Source organism: Mirounga leonina, unplaced genomic scaffold (genome assembly GCF_011800145.1).
Source record: "Mirounga leonina isolate KUSES-001 unplaced genomic scaffold, KU_Mleo_1.0 Mir_170, whole genome shotgun sequence".
Classification (NCBI taxonomy): Eukaryota; Metazoa; Chordata; class Mammalia; order Carnivora; family Phocidae; genus Mirounga; species Mirounga leonina.
Window position 1 is genome coordinate 32031513 of NW_023270433.1, and position 19039 is coordinate 32050551.

General features: G+C 48.0%; 1 protein-coding gene across 1 annotated transcript in view; it reads left to right on the top strand.

Annotated features, from left to right (window-relative positions):
• Positions 1–19039, top strand: part of GABBR2 (gamma-aminobutyric acid type B receptor subunit 2) — a 233141-nt gene that overhangs the window by 121473 nt on the left and 92629 nt on the right. The window contains exon 7 of the mRNA XM_035016224.1: positions 17357–17417. Within this exon, the coding sequence (XP_034872115.1) occupies positions 17357–17417 (61 nt within the window). The remainder of the gene's footprint in view (positions 1–17356; positions 17418–19039) is intronic.

The following is a 19039-nucleotide window of genomic DNA, read 5'->3' on the forward strand; positions in this document are numbered from 1 at the left end:
TGTGCCCAGGCTCACAACGTGGGAAGTGGCAACTGTGCCCAGGCTCAGGAGGTAGGAAGGGCAGAGTCCAGGTTTGGGGCCTGATGTCAACCCCCTCTAATGCCCATGTTCTGTTTACACTCTCATCCACTCCCCCACCTCCTTCAGTGGAATCCTCTGGAACCTCAGTTCGCTCTGTCATGTTTCCACAGAAAAATCTATACAGCTATCATCTCGACTCCTCCCTCCACCTGCTGATCTCTGCCGTGAACTCCCCGCCTCTCTTCTCTCTCCCGTCTGCCCCTCATTTATTCTGGCTCTCACGTTTACACACTCACCAGATTATTCTTCCTAAATAATCTTTGACCACGTTATTCCTTATTCAAAGCCTTCCCTGGCTCCGCACTGCCTACAGGATAGAGCCTGGCGCCTTGGGAGCTCACCCCCAGCCATAGTGTTGCCAGCTGTTTTTCCTCATGCTGCTCCTCATACGGAAGGGATGTTCATGGCTCTCCCCCACACACAGCAACTTTTCAACCTTCACAGCTGTGCCTATGGGCTGTTGGTCTTTTGTGGCTTTTTTTACTATTTTCTCAACCGTGCATTTATTCAACGAGTAATTTTTTTGAGAACTTACTATGGGCCAAGCACTATATTGGAGGCCAGGAATACAGCAGTGAACCAAACAAACAGAAATCCCTTCCTTCAAAGAGTTGACAATCTAGTGCAAGCAGAGAGATAATTGGCATGTTAAGTAGGTAAATTATATAGTATGTGAGAAGGCAGCAGTTGCTATTTCAGAAGAAAAAGGAAAGAAATGTGCGGGAAGGGAAGGAGAATTGGAAATGGCGCCCGTGGAGGGGGAGCCAAGAGAAGTTTTAAACAGGATGGCCAGAGGAGGCCTCACTGGGAAGGTGGTGCATGAGAAAAGACTTGAAGAAGGTGTGAGAGGGATCCATGCAATACCAGGGGAAAAGTGATCCAGGCAGGTGGACAGCAGTGTGAAAGCCATGGTTGACAGTGTCTTCAGCACGTGGGGTAGGAAGAGCTTCTACTTCCGGCCAAGATGGAGGAGTCACAGGGACTGGATTTACCCTCTTGCCCTAAGCAACTAAAATACCAGTCAAATCATGGGAAACAACAGTTTTCCAACCCTAGACTACAGACAGCAGAGGAGAGTGACTCCTGAGAGAAGGGACACAGAGGATGTGAGCCTGACAATTGCCCAGCTTACTGCCTGGAGAGTTTGCAGTTTGTGGCACAGGAAGCGTGGCCCAGACACAGCCCCACAGTCCGCCAAGTTGACAATGTGAATTGAGACGTTGAAATTTTGAATTAAGAGAGACCAAGGAGGCTAGAATTTGCAGGCAGAATAGCGGAGGGAAGAGAGGCAGGGCAGTTGAGGACTCCAAGGGGCTGCCTCAGGTCTTCAGCTGCGGACTCATTGGCACCTGCTGATGTAGTGAGGAAACCACCTGAGACCAGGGAACGCACCAGCAGAAAGGAACAGACAGAAGGATCCTCAGAGCTCCTGCAAGGCCAGGAATCATTCATGTTCACACCAGCCAGGGTGAAAAACTTCAGAATGGGAGGTACTCAGAAGGCTGTTGTCCTAGTAGTCAACCCTAGACTAAAGGTACCTCTGGTCCCACCCAAGAAAGCTTGAAGCAAGCCTCGAAAGGGTCAAAGTCATTCCAAGTAACTTAATTATGTCCCAAAGCCTAAGAATATAAAGGAATATTCAAAAATATCTAGCACCCCATGATGGGTCTGGTATCTCATCAAGAATTACCAAGCAGGCAGGCGCCTAGGTGGCTCAGTTGGTTAAGCGACTGCCTTCGGCTCAGGTCATGATCTCAGGGTCCTGGGATCGAGCCCCGCATCGGGCTCCCTGCTCTGCGGGGAGCCTGCTTCTCCCTCTCCCACTCCCCCTGCTTGTGTTCCCTCTCTCGCTGTGTCTCTCTCTGTCAAATAAATAAATAAAATCTAAAAAAAAAAAAAAAAAAAGAATTACCAAGCAGGCAAAGAAGCTGGAGTGTGTGGGAAGCGCAAGGAGGCCAGTGTAGCTGGACGGTGTCAGTGAGGGGAGATGCAGAGACACCACCAGAGAAATCAGAGGCCAGATTTCACTGGTCCTGGTAAGCTGTGCAAGGTCTTTGGCTAACTCAGTAGTCAGGAGAAGACGTTTTCTTTCTTACCTCCCCTACCAGACCGAAACGTGCCCCTGTGCTTTGCTCCAAACTCGCTGGGGACCATGGAGCAATTGGCCCTACCTTATCAGGATAGCCTTGAGCACACACCTGCCCACTACCAGCCTTCACACTGTACTCCCAGGAATATCGGCTCAGTGCAGAAGCAGGAAGAAGAGGAGAGTATGGGGGGAAAAAAAAGTACTGAAAAGAGGACATTTCCCATTTGGGACAAGAAAGGTCTGGAGGACCTTCTTCATCAGTCCTGCCTTCCAGTCTCAGATCCCGCCCCCAAAAGATGTGTGACTTTGGAAAATCTTCCTAACCACCATGACTTGTTTGCTTGTTTGATGAAAATTAATAATGGAGTGCCACCTACTTCTAAAGAGAGTTTGGAGGAGCTTTCAATAACAGGCATATACACAGCAAGGCCACTGAAACAGAAGTCAGAAATCTAAAATCATACAATGTGAGGACGAAATATATTCCGAAAACCTAGGGTGGTATAGTGAACATAACGATGAGTTTAAATGAACTGGCTGCCAAGTGATGAAGAGAACTGAACCTCATTTTCTCCATCTGTAAAATGGGATTAATGTTCTCTGCCCAGCATACCCCAGAGAGCTACAATGAGGATCATCAAGGCAGTCTAGATGAGAATATGCTGTCAGGACTCTTCTGGTGCAAGTAATAGGAAACCGTCCTTACCCAAAGATAACAGTGAAGTCCAGAATGAGGCTTCTCCATCTCGCCATCGCTGGGACTGCTTCCTCCTGTGCCAGCTCCATGCTCAGCCTCTGCACAGTTACTTCTGGATCCCATCATCACTGCAGCAAGTCCAGCAAAAGAGGGAGCTCATTTCCCCAGTAGTGCCAACAAAATCCCTGGAAGTGAGTCCCCCTTGATTGGCTGGCTTGGGTCACGTGCCCATACCCGAACCAACCACTATTACCAGAGGACCACACTGATTGGCTTAGTCTAAGTCATGTGATTCAGCCCTGCTTAGAGAACGTTTCATCGAACTTCAAGGTAGAGTGGGGCCAGGTGAATCTCAGGGTTGGCGTTTCTATCTTCTCTGCCTCTCCTCCCGCAGATGCATTCTCTGCCCTTCTCTGTGCTCTGGGAAGCTGTTCCCATGGTCGACATCACCTGGGATCCATTGTCCTCGGCTTCTGGTTGGATTTAGCCAGCGGGGAGTACGGGCAGGAGATTGGAGGCCAAGAGGAGAGAGATCAGGGTGCAGCCCTCAGCCTTGCTTTGGTGCTGTATCTCTTGAAATAAATGTGCCCTCCTTCCAAGGCTATGGCTCCCCCTCTGTGTCTCCCACTCTTGTGAAGCTCTGAGGACACTATTTCTTCCCTTGTTCCTCTGCTCTGAGTTACATAACAGCTCCTGCCATTACTAATCTATGGGCACAACACTGTCTTTTGTCTGCCCTCATAATCTGTTCCCCCACTCTGTAGTAGTCCTTAATAGTCTAATAGTAGTCTTCCTTAGAACCATCCAGGGTGAATTCTCTTACTTCCTGTGACCCTGGATTTGTTGTCTGTTGCTTCATAGCAAATTAGCCCAAAGTGTAGTGGCTGAAAGCAACAATAAAGATTTATTATCTCATGTCGTTTCTGTGGGTCAGGAATTCAGGAGTGATTTAGCTGGAAGGTTCTGGTTTGGGGGCTTTAATATATTATTTGCAGATGGGACTGCAGTCATCGTCAGGCTTCCTGGAGCTGGAGATTTGTTTCCAAGATGGCTCACTAACATGGCTGGCAAATTAAGGGTGGCTGTTGGCAGAAGGACTCGGGTCCTTATCACATGGACCTCTCCATAGGGCTGCTTGGGTGTCCCCACCACATGGTGGCCAGCTTCCACCAGCATAAATGATCCAAAAGAAAGCAAGACTGAAGCTGCAGTGTCTTTGTATGCTCTAGTTTTGGAAGTCACACTCTGCCATTTCTGTAATACCCTACTGGTTACACAGACCAGCCCTGTTCAGTGTGGGAGGGGACTGTACAGGTTGTGAATACCCGTAGGTAAGAATCACTGGGGCCATCTTAGAGAGTGGCTCTCACAGCCCCTGACCAACATCATCTCTAAATTAAAATCAGGGTACTATTATCATTCAAAGCGGGATCAGCTGGTGAGCAAGAAAAATAAATATCCACTGCACAGTGTTTGATGGCTATAAACCAGGTGCAAATCCTATCAATATAGGGAATTGAGACTCCTAAATTCACCAGCTGGACCCCTAAGTTGGGTCTTAGAAGAGCCCCTGTGGTTGGGAGTGAAGACCCCCTCAAGCCCAGGCCAGAGGCAGGAGGGAAGAGAGAACCCATCTTAAGCAAAAAGGTTCCTAGATTTATCTTTCCGAGCTTCAGCTGGCCCCACTCTGGCCTGAAAACAGCTTCAGACACACTGTGTGTGTTCCTGGTCCACGCCTGGCCTTTCCCAGCCTTCGTTCTGGTCTGTTGCTAGAAGTAGCCTCCTGACCGCCCTCAGCCTGAGACTGCCTCAAGAGGTGGGGCTTTCACCAGCTGCTCTTCCCTCCCTTTCCGATTCTCCCCCCTGCTGACTACTGTCTCTTTCCTCCCCGGGTGAATTAGTGGAAGATTTTTTAACTGATGGAAGATTTTTAGGCTTAGCCCATGAGGCCAAGTGAATAGTCCCCGATCCCCATATGGAGCCATCTGGGTTTCAAAAGGGGGAGCCGAGCCAAGAGGGAGAATGGGTTCTCAATCAGTCATGCCAGGGACACCTTCCTGCCAGCCCCACCCGCTGTTTCCGAGGTGGGAGGTGGGACTGGTGACTCATCGGGATTGAGAGCTGAGGGCCACTGGGGCTGGGAGGAGCCTGGGAGACTGTCACGTCAGTACTCCTTGCCCTGGGCCTGCCTCATGCGTATGCATGCCCTCATGCGTGTACACACTTAGACACATCCGCACATTGGCAGATGCAAACTCACACCCTGACTGTTGTACAGATGGAGAAACCAAGACACACTCAAGATTGAGAGAGCCTCCTGCCCAACCCTAGCCTCTATGTGTAACTTGATGTCAGCCATTGGGAGCTTGGAAAGGTTCTCAGGAAGCTCCATCTCTCAGTTCAGGGATGACCACAACCAACCTCAAGATTTCTTCACATTCCTGCGGGCTTGCACTCTCATGGTCCTGCTTGTGCTGAGTTCATTCAGGATTTGGACCATCCCAGATCCCTGATGGTTTTTTTTGTTTTTGTTTTTGTTTTTGTTTTTTTCCAGATCCCTGATGTTTTTTTCCCCTCAGCTCTGGGCCCCAATGATCCATGCCGGGAATGCAGACCCCTCCTCCATTATGACAGTCACACAAAACAAAAACAAACAGACCTGAAAGCCATCCCCTTTTATAAGGACTTGTGAGGGGTTCCAGGGAAGATTTGGGGGTCAGGGGGAGGGGGTTTGTACCATAGAATGTCATTTGAATGACTTCAAGTTGGACCTTACTTATTCCTGATCCTGTTCATGCTCTGCCCCCCCCCACACACACACACCCTCCCCCGTCTTAGGGGCCACTTACCCTGCGGTGGTCTCACCAGGCCTGCCACCCCTCTTGGGCCTTCTTCTCTGCAGAGAAGATAGCTCCCTCCTGTTCTCCCAACGGAGGTTCTTACCTTCCACCCAGGAGGCTAATCAAGTTCCTTCCTACACCAAGATCATTTCCTCTTAGGAGGAATTCTGGGCCCAGCTTTCAGATAATACAAACTTGATCTCCTTACACACTAGGAGACTACCACCAAGGGATGAGGGGGCCCCAAGCTAGAAGCCGGGCGGCCCGCCTCCCCGCACAGGGCCCTTTCTGAAGCCCCTGTCCATGGGCTCCGCAGCCCTGCCCATTTTTCCTGTACTGTTACTGGGCACCTTTCTCTCGCTCTGCCTGGTCACCCTGCAGCCCAAGCCCTCTGGCCTTGCGCCTGGGCTGCTGCAGGACCAGCTGCTTTGTTTGAGCTGCAGGCCCACACCTCCCTCCACCCCAGGCCAGCCTGCAGCCCACCCTGGCTTAAAGTGAAAATCCCAACAGATTGCAAATTGCCTGTCTCAGACTTTCAGGTCGACTGGTCAGCAGTTTGGTTTTCCTGGTCGAGACTAATCTACTGAACAAAAATAGAACATACAGTAAAGCAAAATTAAGTATTTCTAATCATGGGGATGCTTGCATCTGCAAATGACCAGGAAACTTCGTTGAGGGGCTGGGGGTGGGGGCAAAAAGCCTGGGGGAGGGTCTCGTGATGTGTGGCTTTAGAGTGACAGAGCTCACCCCAGAAGCTGGGCAAAGACCCCACTCACTGGGCGCAGGTAAGGAGGGTACAACCATCTGTCTGCCAAACCAGAAAGCCATTCTTCACTTCTCCACCTTCCTCAGCCCTCACATGGGGTATCTCTGAGCCCTGTGGGTTCCACCTCCTTCCCATCTTGGGAAGTATGGACTACTCTCCAGCCATGTCATCCTCCTGGATTCCGCAATCCATCCGTCCATCCACTTGGATTCCACAATGGCTTCCAACTGGCTTCATTGCACCCAGTCTCCCCCTTATGCCCATCCATTTTCCACACAGCACCAGAGTAGCTTTTTTTTTTTTCAGCTTTATTGAGGCATACTTAAGAAATAGGATTTATATCTATTTAAGAGGTACTCTGTGATGATCTGATATACATATGTATTATGAAATGATCACAAGTGTCAAGCTAATTAATATAGCCCTCATAGCCATCACCTCACAGTTTTCATTTTCTCTTTCTCTCTTTCTTGCTTTCTTATAGATCTACCCTCTTAGCACTTTGCAAGTTTACAGTATGATAGTGTTCCCTATAGTCCCCATGCTGTCCATTAGCTTCCCCAGAACTTATTCATCCTGTGTAACTGAAAGTAGGTCCCCTTTGTCCAACATCTCCCCATTTCTCCCTCCCTCCAGCCCCTGGCAATCACGATTCTACTCTCTGCTTCTAGGAGTTTGGCTCTTGTAGATTCTACACATAACTGATACCATGCAGTATTTGTCTTTCTGTGTCCTTCTTATTTAACTTAGCATGACGTCCTCCAGGTCCATCCATGTTGTCACAAATGACAGGATTTCCTTCTTTTTAAAGAGGACCTTGGACGTGTTACCTCCCAGTTTATAATAACCCTTCTACGGCCCCCATTTGCAACATGAGGTCCAAAGCCCTGCCTGATATGGTTCTTGCCTTCTTGCCTCCAACAACCTCCCTACCCCTTGCATAACACCAGCCGCCTTGCCTTTCCTTCTGGTCCTTCATAGAGCCAAGCTCTCTCTTGCCTCCAGGCCTTTGCATATGCTTTTCCCTCTGCCTAGAACATTCCTCTCTCATCCTCTTTGCCTGCCTGACTGACACTCATTCTTTCCTGTCCCCTCCAAGCCCTTCCTTGAGAGAGTGCTCTTCCTTTTGTGCTCATACGTCTGTACCCACCCTCTCCTACCAACTGTCACACTGCCTTGTAACTATCTCTTTTTTTGCCTGTCACATTCATTAGACTGTGGCTTCTAGAAGACTAGGACTCTGGCTTAATCACTGCATTTCCCCAGGGTCTAGCATAAGCATGCCCTGTCCCAGAGTAAGCACTCAACAACAGTGTACGGCACCTGTTCCCCATTTTCTGTGAGGAAACTGAGGCCCAGAGAAAGGAAGGAGCATAATTAGGGGCACACAGGTGTTCGTGACAAGACTAGAACTAGAGCCCTGAACCTCCCACTCAAAGCCCAGAACCCCTTCTGGCTTAATTGTATAGAAACAGCCTCAGCAAACATCATTCAGCCCCCGGGGGACACAGACCCCAGTACCAACAGCTTGCGGGGGTATCTGGATCTCCCAGCCTGTGATAACCTTTGGGTCTTCATGATAACCAGCTCCTCTGCCTTGGGCTCTTCATCCCTCTCGGTTCAGAGCAGAGTGGAGCAGGGCGGTTTTGGGAACTGAGGCAGTAGATAGGCAACCAGCCCGAGCCCCTTCTCTGCAGCTCTTCCTGCTCTGATATGAAGTTCCTTTCCCCATTTCTGATAGGAGATTCTCACCCACCCCTTGTGCAGGTAAAAACTAAGCATTTTGCGTTCCTCCTCATGTTTTTTTACTCTGGAAACCCAAGGGGATTGGCTTGGCCACCAATGTGCTAGAGCTGGATCCTACAGGCTCCCAAGAGAGCCAAGAGCTACTTGTTAAATGATCCAGAATTGATGAGCCAGGTGTTAAATGGTAGAGAGCTGGAAGTCTGCCTTGGTGAGAGTATTTACACCATGGAAATTCTCTAACACTATAAACCAGGGCTCCCCCCCTCCAAAGAGCCCATTGTTAAACATTTATCAACACATCCCTGACTAGCTACCTTCCTTTTCTCTTCCACCTACCTACTCCACCCCTGCTCCCTACTCTCCATCAAGGCTGCTTGGGCCTCCTTCTGATCCCCTGCAAAGAGCTCATTGTCCCATCAGTGGCTGGTTCTTGCATAAGGAGGCAGGGTAGCATGTGGTTAGAAGCGTAAGCTTGAAGTCCGACTCATCTGGAGTGAATCCCGGTTCTGCCCACTGGTCACATGACCCCAGGCAAATTTCTTCTCTCACTGCCTCTGTTTCCTCATCTGTAAAACAGAGATAATGATCACACACAGTGCACCGCATTGGGGTTGCTGTTGAGAATTGATTCATGAAGAACAGCCCTGAAAAAAAAATCTCAGGTAATGTACACAAATGTTTCAGCAGAGCTAAAAATAACTTGAAGGGTGTTATCTCTGTATGTTCTGTGACAGAGTCAAGAAAGGATTCATCCCAGGTACCCTTCTGAGAAAACGCAGAGCACAGCCTGCCTTTGTGTCTTCAGACCCCTTGCTCATGGCTCTTTACATTCTTCCAAGAGGAGGGGGAAACGTGCTTATGCCTGCACGGATCTCTGGCTCTTATTCATGAAAACTCAAAGCTGTCAGTAAAAATTAATCTATTCCAAGACGGAGTATTATTTTGTTGGTGATGATGTTGCTATTTTTGCCTGTAAAAAAAAAAAAAAGCCTCCTTATAACGTCTTTTCAAGAAAAGTTTTTAATAAAGTTTTCCTGTTAGGAAAATAATACATACTTATTATAGGATATTGGAAAATATCGAAAAGTCAAAAGAAGAAAAAGCCATAATCACACAACCTAAAAACCAACTAGCATAAACATTTTTATTTGGTGGGAGTGATTTTTGTATCATTGTGAATGTACTATAAATATAATTTTTACCCCTTTTTACTTATGTTATTAAGTAATCAGCTGCTATAACAAAGAGATCTCAGAATCTTAGTGGAACAACACAGTAAAAATTGATGTTCCTCATATGCAAAGTCCAAAGTGGATGTTTCTGGTTGGTGGAAATTCTTTCCACATGATGATTCATGGACCCAAGCTCTTCCACCTCGGGTCCCCTCTGTTCCTTGGGCCTCAGAGTTCACTGAAAGACCCTGTGAATCTAGTTGGCAGATGGGGAAGTGAAGAAGCATGAAAGGTCCTGTGGGAGGCTTTCATGGGCCAGATCTGGCATATCATATGGCACTTCTACCCACATTCCATTGACTGGAACTGTCACATGGCCACACCTAACTGTAAAGGTGGTTAGAGGGTCACCTGGGTGGCTCAGTCATTAAGCGTCTGCCTTCGGCTCAGGTCATGATCGCAGGGTCCTGGGATCGAGCCCCGCATCGGGCTCCCTTCCCCACAGGAAGCCTGCTTCTCCCTCTCCCTCTCCCCCTGCTTGTGTTCCCTCTCTTGCTGTGTCTCTCTCTCTGTCAAATAAATAAAATCTTTAAAAATAAATAAATAAATAAAGGTGGTTAGAAAATGCAGTTTAACCATGTGCCCAAGAGGAAAAGAAAATGAATTTGGTGAACAGCTAGCCAGTGTCTGGTACAGTCAGAAATCACTTTTTCCAATCTTTTGTAATTCAATTTGTAATTGAATGCTCAAGTGTATATAACTTAGATCAAGTCACCCCTTGGTTAAAACCCTTCGGTTGCTTCCCCTTGCATTCAGAATTAGGCTCAGCATCCTTGATACAGCCTGTAAGGTTCCACATGACCACCTTGCCAATCACATTCCATGCTCATCTCCTCCTCAATGACCTCTTTCATCTTCACTGGGATCTTTCAGGTCCTCTGGTTTCCCAGTCTCTCTCCTGCCTTGGGAACTTTGCACATACAATCCCTCTTCCCAGGACCCTCTCTCCTACACTCTTAGCTAACTCCTTCTGATCTCAGTGGAAATGCCACCTCCCCAGAAAAGCCCTCCTTAGCTCACAGTCTGTCTACATTAGGTTTGTGCTATAGTTCTCTCTCGTAGCACCCTGTTCTTTTCCTTCATATCACTTATTGTAGTTTGTAATTATATATTTATCAGTGTATTTACTGTTTAATGTCTGCATCTCCCACCAGACTACACACTCCATGCAATCTAGGACCATGTTGATTTTGCTCACCCTTTATCTGGTGCCCGCCCAGCACGTGCCCAACACATGTTAGGTGCTCAACAGTGCTGGTTGATTGAAAGCATGTATCATAATATTTCATCACGTGTCTATCACTGTGTATGTGGCTATTGCCCTATATTGTGGACATTTCATTCATGTCTGATATTTTGCTATTCTAAACAAGCTTAACTCCTGTATTATGACTGGAAGGAAAGAGGAGTTGGTCCCCCCTCTCTTGGCCCATCTACCCTGACATCTTCTCTTCATCTGTCTCCCCTCCCTTGCACCCAGCCTTGCCTTAGGCCACCACGTGCTTTGTGGCTGGTGACCATTGGAACCCTTTGGGCCATCTGCTCATGGTCTCTCAGAAGGATGCCCCTCCATTTACTACGTACCAGCAGAAGGGTAGCATTGGGGCTTGCTACGCCTTCCATCCTGCCCCTCCTCTTAATTCCCTACAAACCCATAGCTCAAAACTCAATGGATACATCAAACTTTTCTCCAGGCTTGGGCCTATCAAAAGCGTTTCATTTAAGAAAATATTTTAAATAGTCTGCAAAATATGACTTATTTTAGCCTGAGGCACAGACAGAAAATAAAGAATTTTTCACCTTTGTAGAATATGTGGGTGGACCTACACAATTGTTTGATATTTCTCTTTTAAGTCCTGCCATCCCTTGGAAAACAGAAGGCACCTTCTTCTTTAAGACTACATGATGAGGGTCTCTACCCTTGATGGAAAATCTGACCAGCATTCAGACCTCAGTGTTTTCTCCAAGTTCTCATTATTTATTTGAGACCAGCATCGTCCTGGTTGGAGGGCTGGCAGCAGAACCGTCCAAGGTACACTTGGATCATCTACACAGATAGCAGCGTGACATGTCAGGGCGGGTCCTGTTTCCCCACAGCACAGACCAAGCACTCAGATGAGCATGCATGCTCACACCTCCCAGAGACAAACAGGACTGCCAGAGACAAGAGTGCACTTAGGGTCATATTAAAGATGGAAATCCTTCCCTAAATGTGCCATGATCTGAGAGACTGTGTCCCTCAGTGGTCCCAGGGCACCACGCAATTAGGCTGAGACCAGGGAGTCTTCACTCTGTCCAGCCTCCAGCTCCAGCCCAACATCAGATCACGTCCGGGGCTGGGCATCCCTGCCCTCCACTGTGAAATTGAAAGAGACCCCCCCCCCAAAAAAAGTTCCAACGTAGGGCTTGACCCATACAATTCATAAACTGCTATTAGCATAGATCTTACCCGTGCTTAGTAGTGAAATATTAAAAATGAATAATGGAAACAATTTTTCTAAGAGCAGGCTGCTGGGATCCTTAGTGTATATTTCGCTCTCCACTGATTTTCTTGGGGATTCTGAGCTAACAGCAGGTGAAATTCTGCTAACTAGGATTACCTGGAGGAATTATGAGTTACCCTTTATACGCAGCAGCTCTGGGTTATGCCTTTTTCATAAATACCTTCTTCAATTCTCACAAACAGTCCTGACAAGTAGGTATTGAGCTTCCTATTTTTCAAAGAGGAGAATGGACACTCAAACACTCCGTGACTATCCGGGGTCACACTGGGGGCAGTGTTGACTCTTGTCTGGTAAATGCTGAAACGTAAGTTTTTTCCATGCACAGAATCCTGTGCATTCTGAAGATTTCTCCGACAAAGAGATGCAGCTTTATTGCTCCCGGTTTCAACCTGAGCTGTTCATTTGGATCGACTTTTATGAAATAGACTGCCTTCGTGGACCTTAGCGACATCTCTTTCAGGAAAAAAAAAGTTCTTTATAAATTATCCACTTGGCGGCTTTACTTCCATTATTTTATTTGCATTCCAGATCTGCTCTGTGGTCATTCTTTATAAGCTCCTCAGAAGTTAGAATCCATTATCAATCAGCATGCCGTTGAGAAAACAGAAACCACTTCAGGCATTTCAGAGGGAGATTTAATACCGGGAACTGGTTACAACTTTGTTGAAAAGGGCGGAGGAGCGAAACAGGAAGGTGCTGTCACCGGAGATAAGTATTTACAGAAAGTACCAAGCCCCTTGGGCTGCAGGAACAAAAAGGGAACCGGTGTGGCCACCGCCTCTGAAATGCACGAAGTGCATGAAGTGGTTTCTGTTTTCTAGACGGCATGCTGATTGATAATGGATTCTAACTTCCGAGGAGTTTATAAGAATGACCCCAGACGGGGCGCCTGGGTGGCTCAGTCGTTAAGCGTCTGCCTTCGGCTCAGGTCATGATCCCGGGGTCCTGGGATCGAGCCCCACATCGGGCTCCCTGCTCAGCGGGGAGCCTGCTTCTCCCTCTCCCGTTCCCCCTGCTTGTGTTCCCTCTCTCGCTGTGTCTCTCTCTGTCAAATAAATAAATAAAATCTTAAAAAAAAAAAAAAATGACCCCAGAGCCGATTAGGAATGCAGATAAAATAATGGGGACCCAAGTGCCCTGGCCTCTGAGGCTCCTGCCGCTGCTGTTTCTGCTGCTTTGGGGATCCCCCCACCGGCCACGGAGCAGTCAGCTCAGAGCCCCCCACGCTGACAGTTGGGGGGCTGCTGGGACCCAAAGACACCTGCAGGCACTCAGAACTCCTGCTGCTACAGCCTAAGCAGAAAAAAAAAAAATAGCTTTTCCCTTATGCGTACTTTCTAAATCTCCCGTGAATGCTTCTCATTAGCAGAACCTAAATGGAAACCAGCTGGCAGGGGATGGTGGGAAGTGTGGTTTCTGGACTTCGGGCCCCGGCAACACAGAGAGGGGTATAAAAGAGCGAGTGCGGGCGTGAGCCAGCGCGGACAGAAGTCGGCCACCACGCCGGCCAGAGCTACCAAACTCCGCTGCCTTAGAATTCCGCACATCATGTGGATGGGTCTCAAGTGCACGTGATGATCTGCAGTTACGGCCCTGGGATCGCACACGGCGAAAGCTTAAGGAGAGTCATGGCATTTGTGTATACATAAAGAGTACGTGTGCGGGGAGAAGAGGGAAACAAATCCCCGCTCCACCTGGGGCTTAAGAGCGCAAAGCCAGCCCGGCTTCCTTGGCGGACATGCCAGGCCCCGGTGAGGCTGAAGCATGGGCTTCGCGCAGAATCCACCGCCTCTGTTCCCACCGCCTTCTCAGTCAGCCTCCTTCAGGTGGCAAGAAAGACAGAGTCCCAGTGACCCCTGATGGCGGGGGTCTTAGGTGGGGTTGCCCTGGAAACAGATTCTGAGACAAAGATTTGCATACAGGAGGTCGATCGGGGAGGGCCCTCAGGAACAAGACCTGGGAGGGAGGAAGTGAAGCAGGATGTAGCAAAGGGACAAGTGAAATAACGCAGCTGTAACCATGGCCTCGGTCATCCCACGGGGACTTCTGGATCCACGGTCCTTCACAGTTGTCCTGAATTGAGGCAAGGGGGTAGAACTTGTCCCTTCATGACCATTGGATGTAGGCTGCCCCCCAGGAAGGGGGCATAACCATCCCTGGCACAGCCCCATGTGGGTGCCGGGCAACTCAGCAGCAGCCAAGATGCCCGGCGGCTGGCGAAATGAGTGCCTCCATCCCAGGGGGCCCTGGGGTAGCACATGACAGCGTCCGTCAGACAGAGGGGCCAGGAGTAGGGTGGAAATCCACTCCTGTCCGGGCCACAGTGCCCAGCCACCGTGGCGGTGCCCCCTGCGCTGGCAAGAGAGAGAATCCGGCCACCACCCTCGCCTGAGCCGCTGTCCCTTCACACCGGGCTTACTGGCTGCCAGAGCCCCCAGTTTCTCTGTGTCTTTGTTTCTACACAACCATCCCATCTCCATCCAGCAGCCAGAACCATCTTCCCAGATCTTACATCAGATCATAGTACTGCTTTGCTCAGCCTCCCCAACTCCGGGGCTCCTCCCTGCACTTAAAATCACCTCCAGAGCCCTGTCGTGGCCTCCAGGTTGGACGTGACCTGGCCCTGCTGACCCACCCGCGCCCTCGCCACGCCGGCCCTTCCTGTTCCTGCCCTGAGGTCGCACTCTGCTTACAGCAGCCCCCTCCCGCCTTGCGGCCTGTGGCTCTCCTATCAGCTCTTGGGCGACCTCTTTCCTGACTGCACAACCGACCCGTCCCTCGCCCAGCCGCTCCCTCTTACTTTCTTCACGGCACTCACCACAAACTAAAGTCATCTTGTGCCTTCATTGGAGAACTTGTTTCATTTGTCCCTCCTCATCAAATACAAAGCTCTCCAAGAGCAGGAATCAGCTCCTGGAAGCTAAGTACGTGGCCCAGAATAGGCAAGTATTTGTGGAAGGGCAAAATTTCATGAAAATCATCTGACTGGCACGTGGGCTTCCTTGTCGACGTTGACTTGGCTGGGACGGTGGTCCCCATCCTGTCAGCCACGGGCATGGTGGCAGAATTGGCTTTAGCGGTCAGACCCAGTGGGTGCCATGGTAACTTCTTCTGGAAACAACCAGAAGACACATCTCCCTCAGAAGGGGGCTTCCTGGCTTCTTCTCTGTGCAGACCACCCGGTATAGCCCAATTACCCATCTGTGCGTCCTTCATTACCCGCCAATGAAGTTCACGGCGGCTCGTGTGGTTTGAGAACGCAGTCACTTGGGGGCTTCTGTTTCTGAGAAGTGAGGATGCCTGGGCAAAGACCCAACAGTTTATCCCTTTGCCGGATGACACCATGTGATATGGAAAATCTCCTCCCAGGGGTTGGAAAGCTTCCTGGTGCTTAAAATCTTTTTTTATTTCAGCTCTCTGCTATTAAACATTTTAAAATAAAAATTACTACTGCCATTTACTGCATGCCCATTGTAGGTCGGGAGCTGTGCTAGGTCCGTAACTCAGGTGCTCAGGAACGTGCCCAAGGGGGCACTGAAGCCGGGTTTGGGATACTCAGACACGGGCCTCCTTCCACTGCATTATCTGAGAGCTTAAGGAGCCATGTTAGTAAAAATAGTTATCGTGAGGAAAATAAAACGTGACCGCTCTCCCTTCAAAGACGGACTAATTTGTTTTGTTTACCAAGTAAAGGGAGGTTCTCTTCCCCACCTCGTACTCCAATCCAGTGTCATTCCGTCCAAGCTTCAAAGACCATTTCATGTCCTTTTTCATTTAACTAATAAAGGTTCTGCGGAATTTGTCCACATTTTATATCTAGAAGCCTTTGGAGTTCCTCAGAGCATGGCAGGAGGTGGGCAAATTAGATCCCCACCTTCATCAAACCAAGAAATGTCCTCCTTGTCCCCCCCCCCCCACCGCCGTCTGTGTCTTTCCCAGCTTTGCAAAGTGCTCTATTTGCATAAAAGTGAGCCTTTTGCACAATGTTCTGTGTTTTTCAATCCTCCCTAGAAATCAAATCACAGCGTCCATCTCACCTTACACTGAAGTGTTTTCACACTCCCGGGAATTGCGTGCCATCACCTGAATAATATGGAATTTGCTGGCCATTACTTTCAAACTGATAGTTCTTGCGGCTGTCTACAGGATTTCAAAGAGGTGTCAAAGTGGCCTTCTAAGGTGCTTCTCGTTCTGAGATCAGGTTGAGTGATTCTCTTTGTTCGAAAAGCCGCAGGGCCTCAGACTTTGGGTTTCCACCTAGGGAAGATACTTCTTGGCACTTTGTCCCGAGCATTGAGTGGGATCTGAAGTATCGTCTATGCTATGACCTGATGACGTGAGAGCATAGTGAGAGTAAAGCGGTGTCCCTTTAAGACCATTGCTTTTCCTAATTGCACGGTAATGGAAAGAGAGGAAGGAATTTATTTCTGGCTGAGGAGCAACATGCTGTAGTGAAATGGCCTGGGCATTAAAATCAAACTTGGATCTGACTCCCAGCAGCCTCACCTACAGGACCTAATACAGAGCGCATAACCTCTCTTGGTCTCAGTTTCTTGATCTGTAAAATGAGGATCATCCCCCTTTCCACTCGAGCTTGTCAAAAAGATTCATTGATATAACGTGTCGATTTCCTGGCACGGTTACAGAATTTTGATGGGTCGTGTATTAGCAAGGAGAGATCCCACCCCCTCTTTATGTTCCCGATTTATTTAGCGCAGCATATGGAAGCCCGGTATCAGCCAGCAAGGCAGATGCTGCAGATGATGCCGTCTGGAGCCCCCGGGGCCCCTAACGAGGGATGCTCAGCTGCCTGTGACACACAGGTCTCTCTGGCTCAAGAACCTTCATTTTGTGCTGCCCCGTAGCCCATTTATAATTGGGGCTGATGTCACCACTCAGGAAGAACTTACAAAAACATTCTCTGTCCTTAATAAGAAATACTAACTGACCTCCAGCCCCCTTCTGGTTCTCACGCCAAACAGCCTCAGCAGAGCCACGCATCTTAATGGGTGAGGACCAGGAGCAGAGTCAGGGCCAGGCCCCGTGGGCCTCATCTCTGCCTCCATCTTTCTAGCACCCTGGAAGACCTTGTCTCAGGATAACACAGGATACGTGGGGGTTTCATGGATGATCACAGTGGTAATGATGACACATAGCTCAGCTTTAATTCACATGTGTTAGTTCTGTTATTGATTTTGTTCTCCTCCAGTTAACCAGGTAAAGTCACAACCAGTTTTAAAACAGTTAGTTTAATTTTGCATCTGCAGCCCCACGGGAATCTATTTTTTTCCCCAATATTAGTAATCACATTGTACCACTTACGAATTGTAGTTGAGATCAGTAGTGTTTGAGCTAATATGGCATTTCTCTTTTGTTCTTGTTTGTGTTGTTTTGTTTTTAGGGTCAAGTTGTGTTCCGGAATGGGGAGAGAATGGGGACCATTAAATTTACTCAATTTCAAGGTAGGCTTTCTGGTGCTTATTCTTTCTAGTTGATGAATTCTATATTCGGGGATGTTGTGTTTCTGCAATAAAATACATCAAAAGAAATGAAAGTATGATGTTCCAGATAAGAGAAAGCAGAGTCAATAGAAAACACTTCTCTGTAAAAACATTAGTTTCAACTTACTTAGAATATTTTTCTCAACTGCATGACTTCTCAGGCTATTCAGTCTCCCCACATGACTCTGAGAAGCTCATGGAAGTATGAGGGTGGGGGTTCAATCCCCTCCAGTATTCTGAAAAAGCTTGCATTATTTTTGTTTTTGATGATAGAAATTTTCAAACAGACCCTAAAGTTGAGAGGACCAGAATAAACCCCATGTACCCATCACCTGGCTGCAACCATCATCAACATTTTGCCAATCTTGCTTTATCTTTACTCACCCACTGCACCCTTTTTTTTTTTTTTGTATAATGTTTAAAGCAGCTCCCAGACATTATCTCATTTCAATCTATAAATACTGCAGTATGCATTCCTACTAGATAAGGACTTTTCAAAACATAGCCATGATACTATTATCCTACCTAAAACATTTAACAATGATTCTTAATATCCTTTCATTTCTAGTCTGTGTTGATCCTCTGATTATCTCCAAAATGTCTCTACAATTTGTGGGAGAACCCACACAATGGCTGGTTGCTATTTCTCTTTAATCTCTTTTAACCCATAATCATCCCCTACGTGCTTGTAACAGGTCCTTAATTTTTATTCTAAGAAACCAGGTCGCTTTTTGGACTTTCCTGGTGTCCATGTTGGAAGGGGCTCAGAAACCTTCCAGACCACTTTCCTCAAGTGACAAGGTGGAAGTAGAGGCCCGGAGAGGGACAGGGGCTTGTCAGAGCCCACAGGGCATCTGTGAGAAGCGGGGCTGGGCTTTCCTCCAGGTAGACACCTCCATGCAGCCCGGTACGGTCATCAGCAGGGTCGTTAGCCAAAACCACGAGATGCACCGTTCTTCACTGCAGTGTTTTTCAGCATCTGGATGTTTCTGGAAAAATCCAGGATCAAGAGCAGTGACTTTGCGTCAGATCCCAAAGTCATCCAGGGGAAAGCAAGAAATGAAATCGAGTTATTCAGGTTCATTCAGACAAATCCCACTGGATTTAGCTCAATGAGGAGAGGTGTTTGGTACTGTGGCTCAGTAATGCAATCTTGTAGATTTACCCATTCGTCTTCCCGTGGCAGGTAATTGAAACGCATGTCAGCTCTCTGGCATGCGCGAAAGATGTAATTTTCGGCAAATGTAATTATTGTCCCATTTGTTAAGTCTTGTTTCTTCATTGGTTGAACCAAGTAAGCATCTTGGCAAAGACACTTACTTTTTTTTTTTTTTGAGTGATTGTAACTAAATTCTCTTGTCACATTTCCAGTTCTCAAATTATATCATTCTAGGAGAATATTTTATAAAATATTGATTGGCCGATCACAGCTACAAGTGCGTGCCAATTTTATTGCCTTTTTTTTTTTCATATGTTAGGATTAGACACCAACTCCAGTGACCAGTTTTGGGCATTTATAAGGAAAGCAGTGGAGCAAACAATAGTTCAGAGTGGGTCTGACCTACCTTAGCTCAAGTTGATGT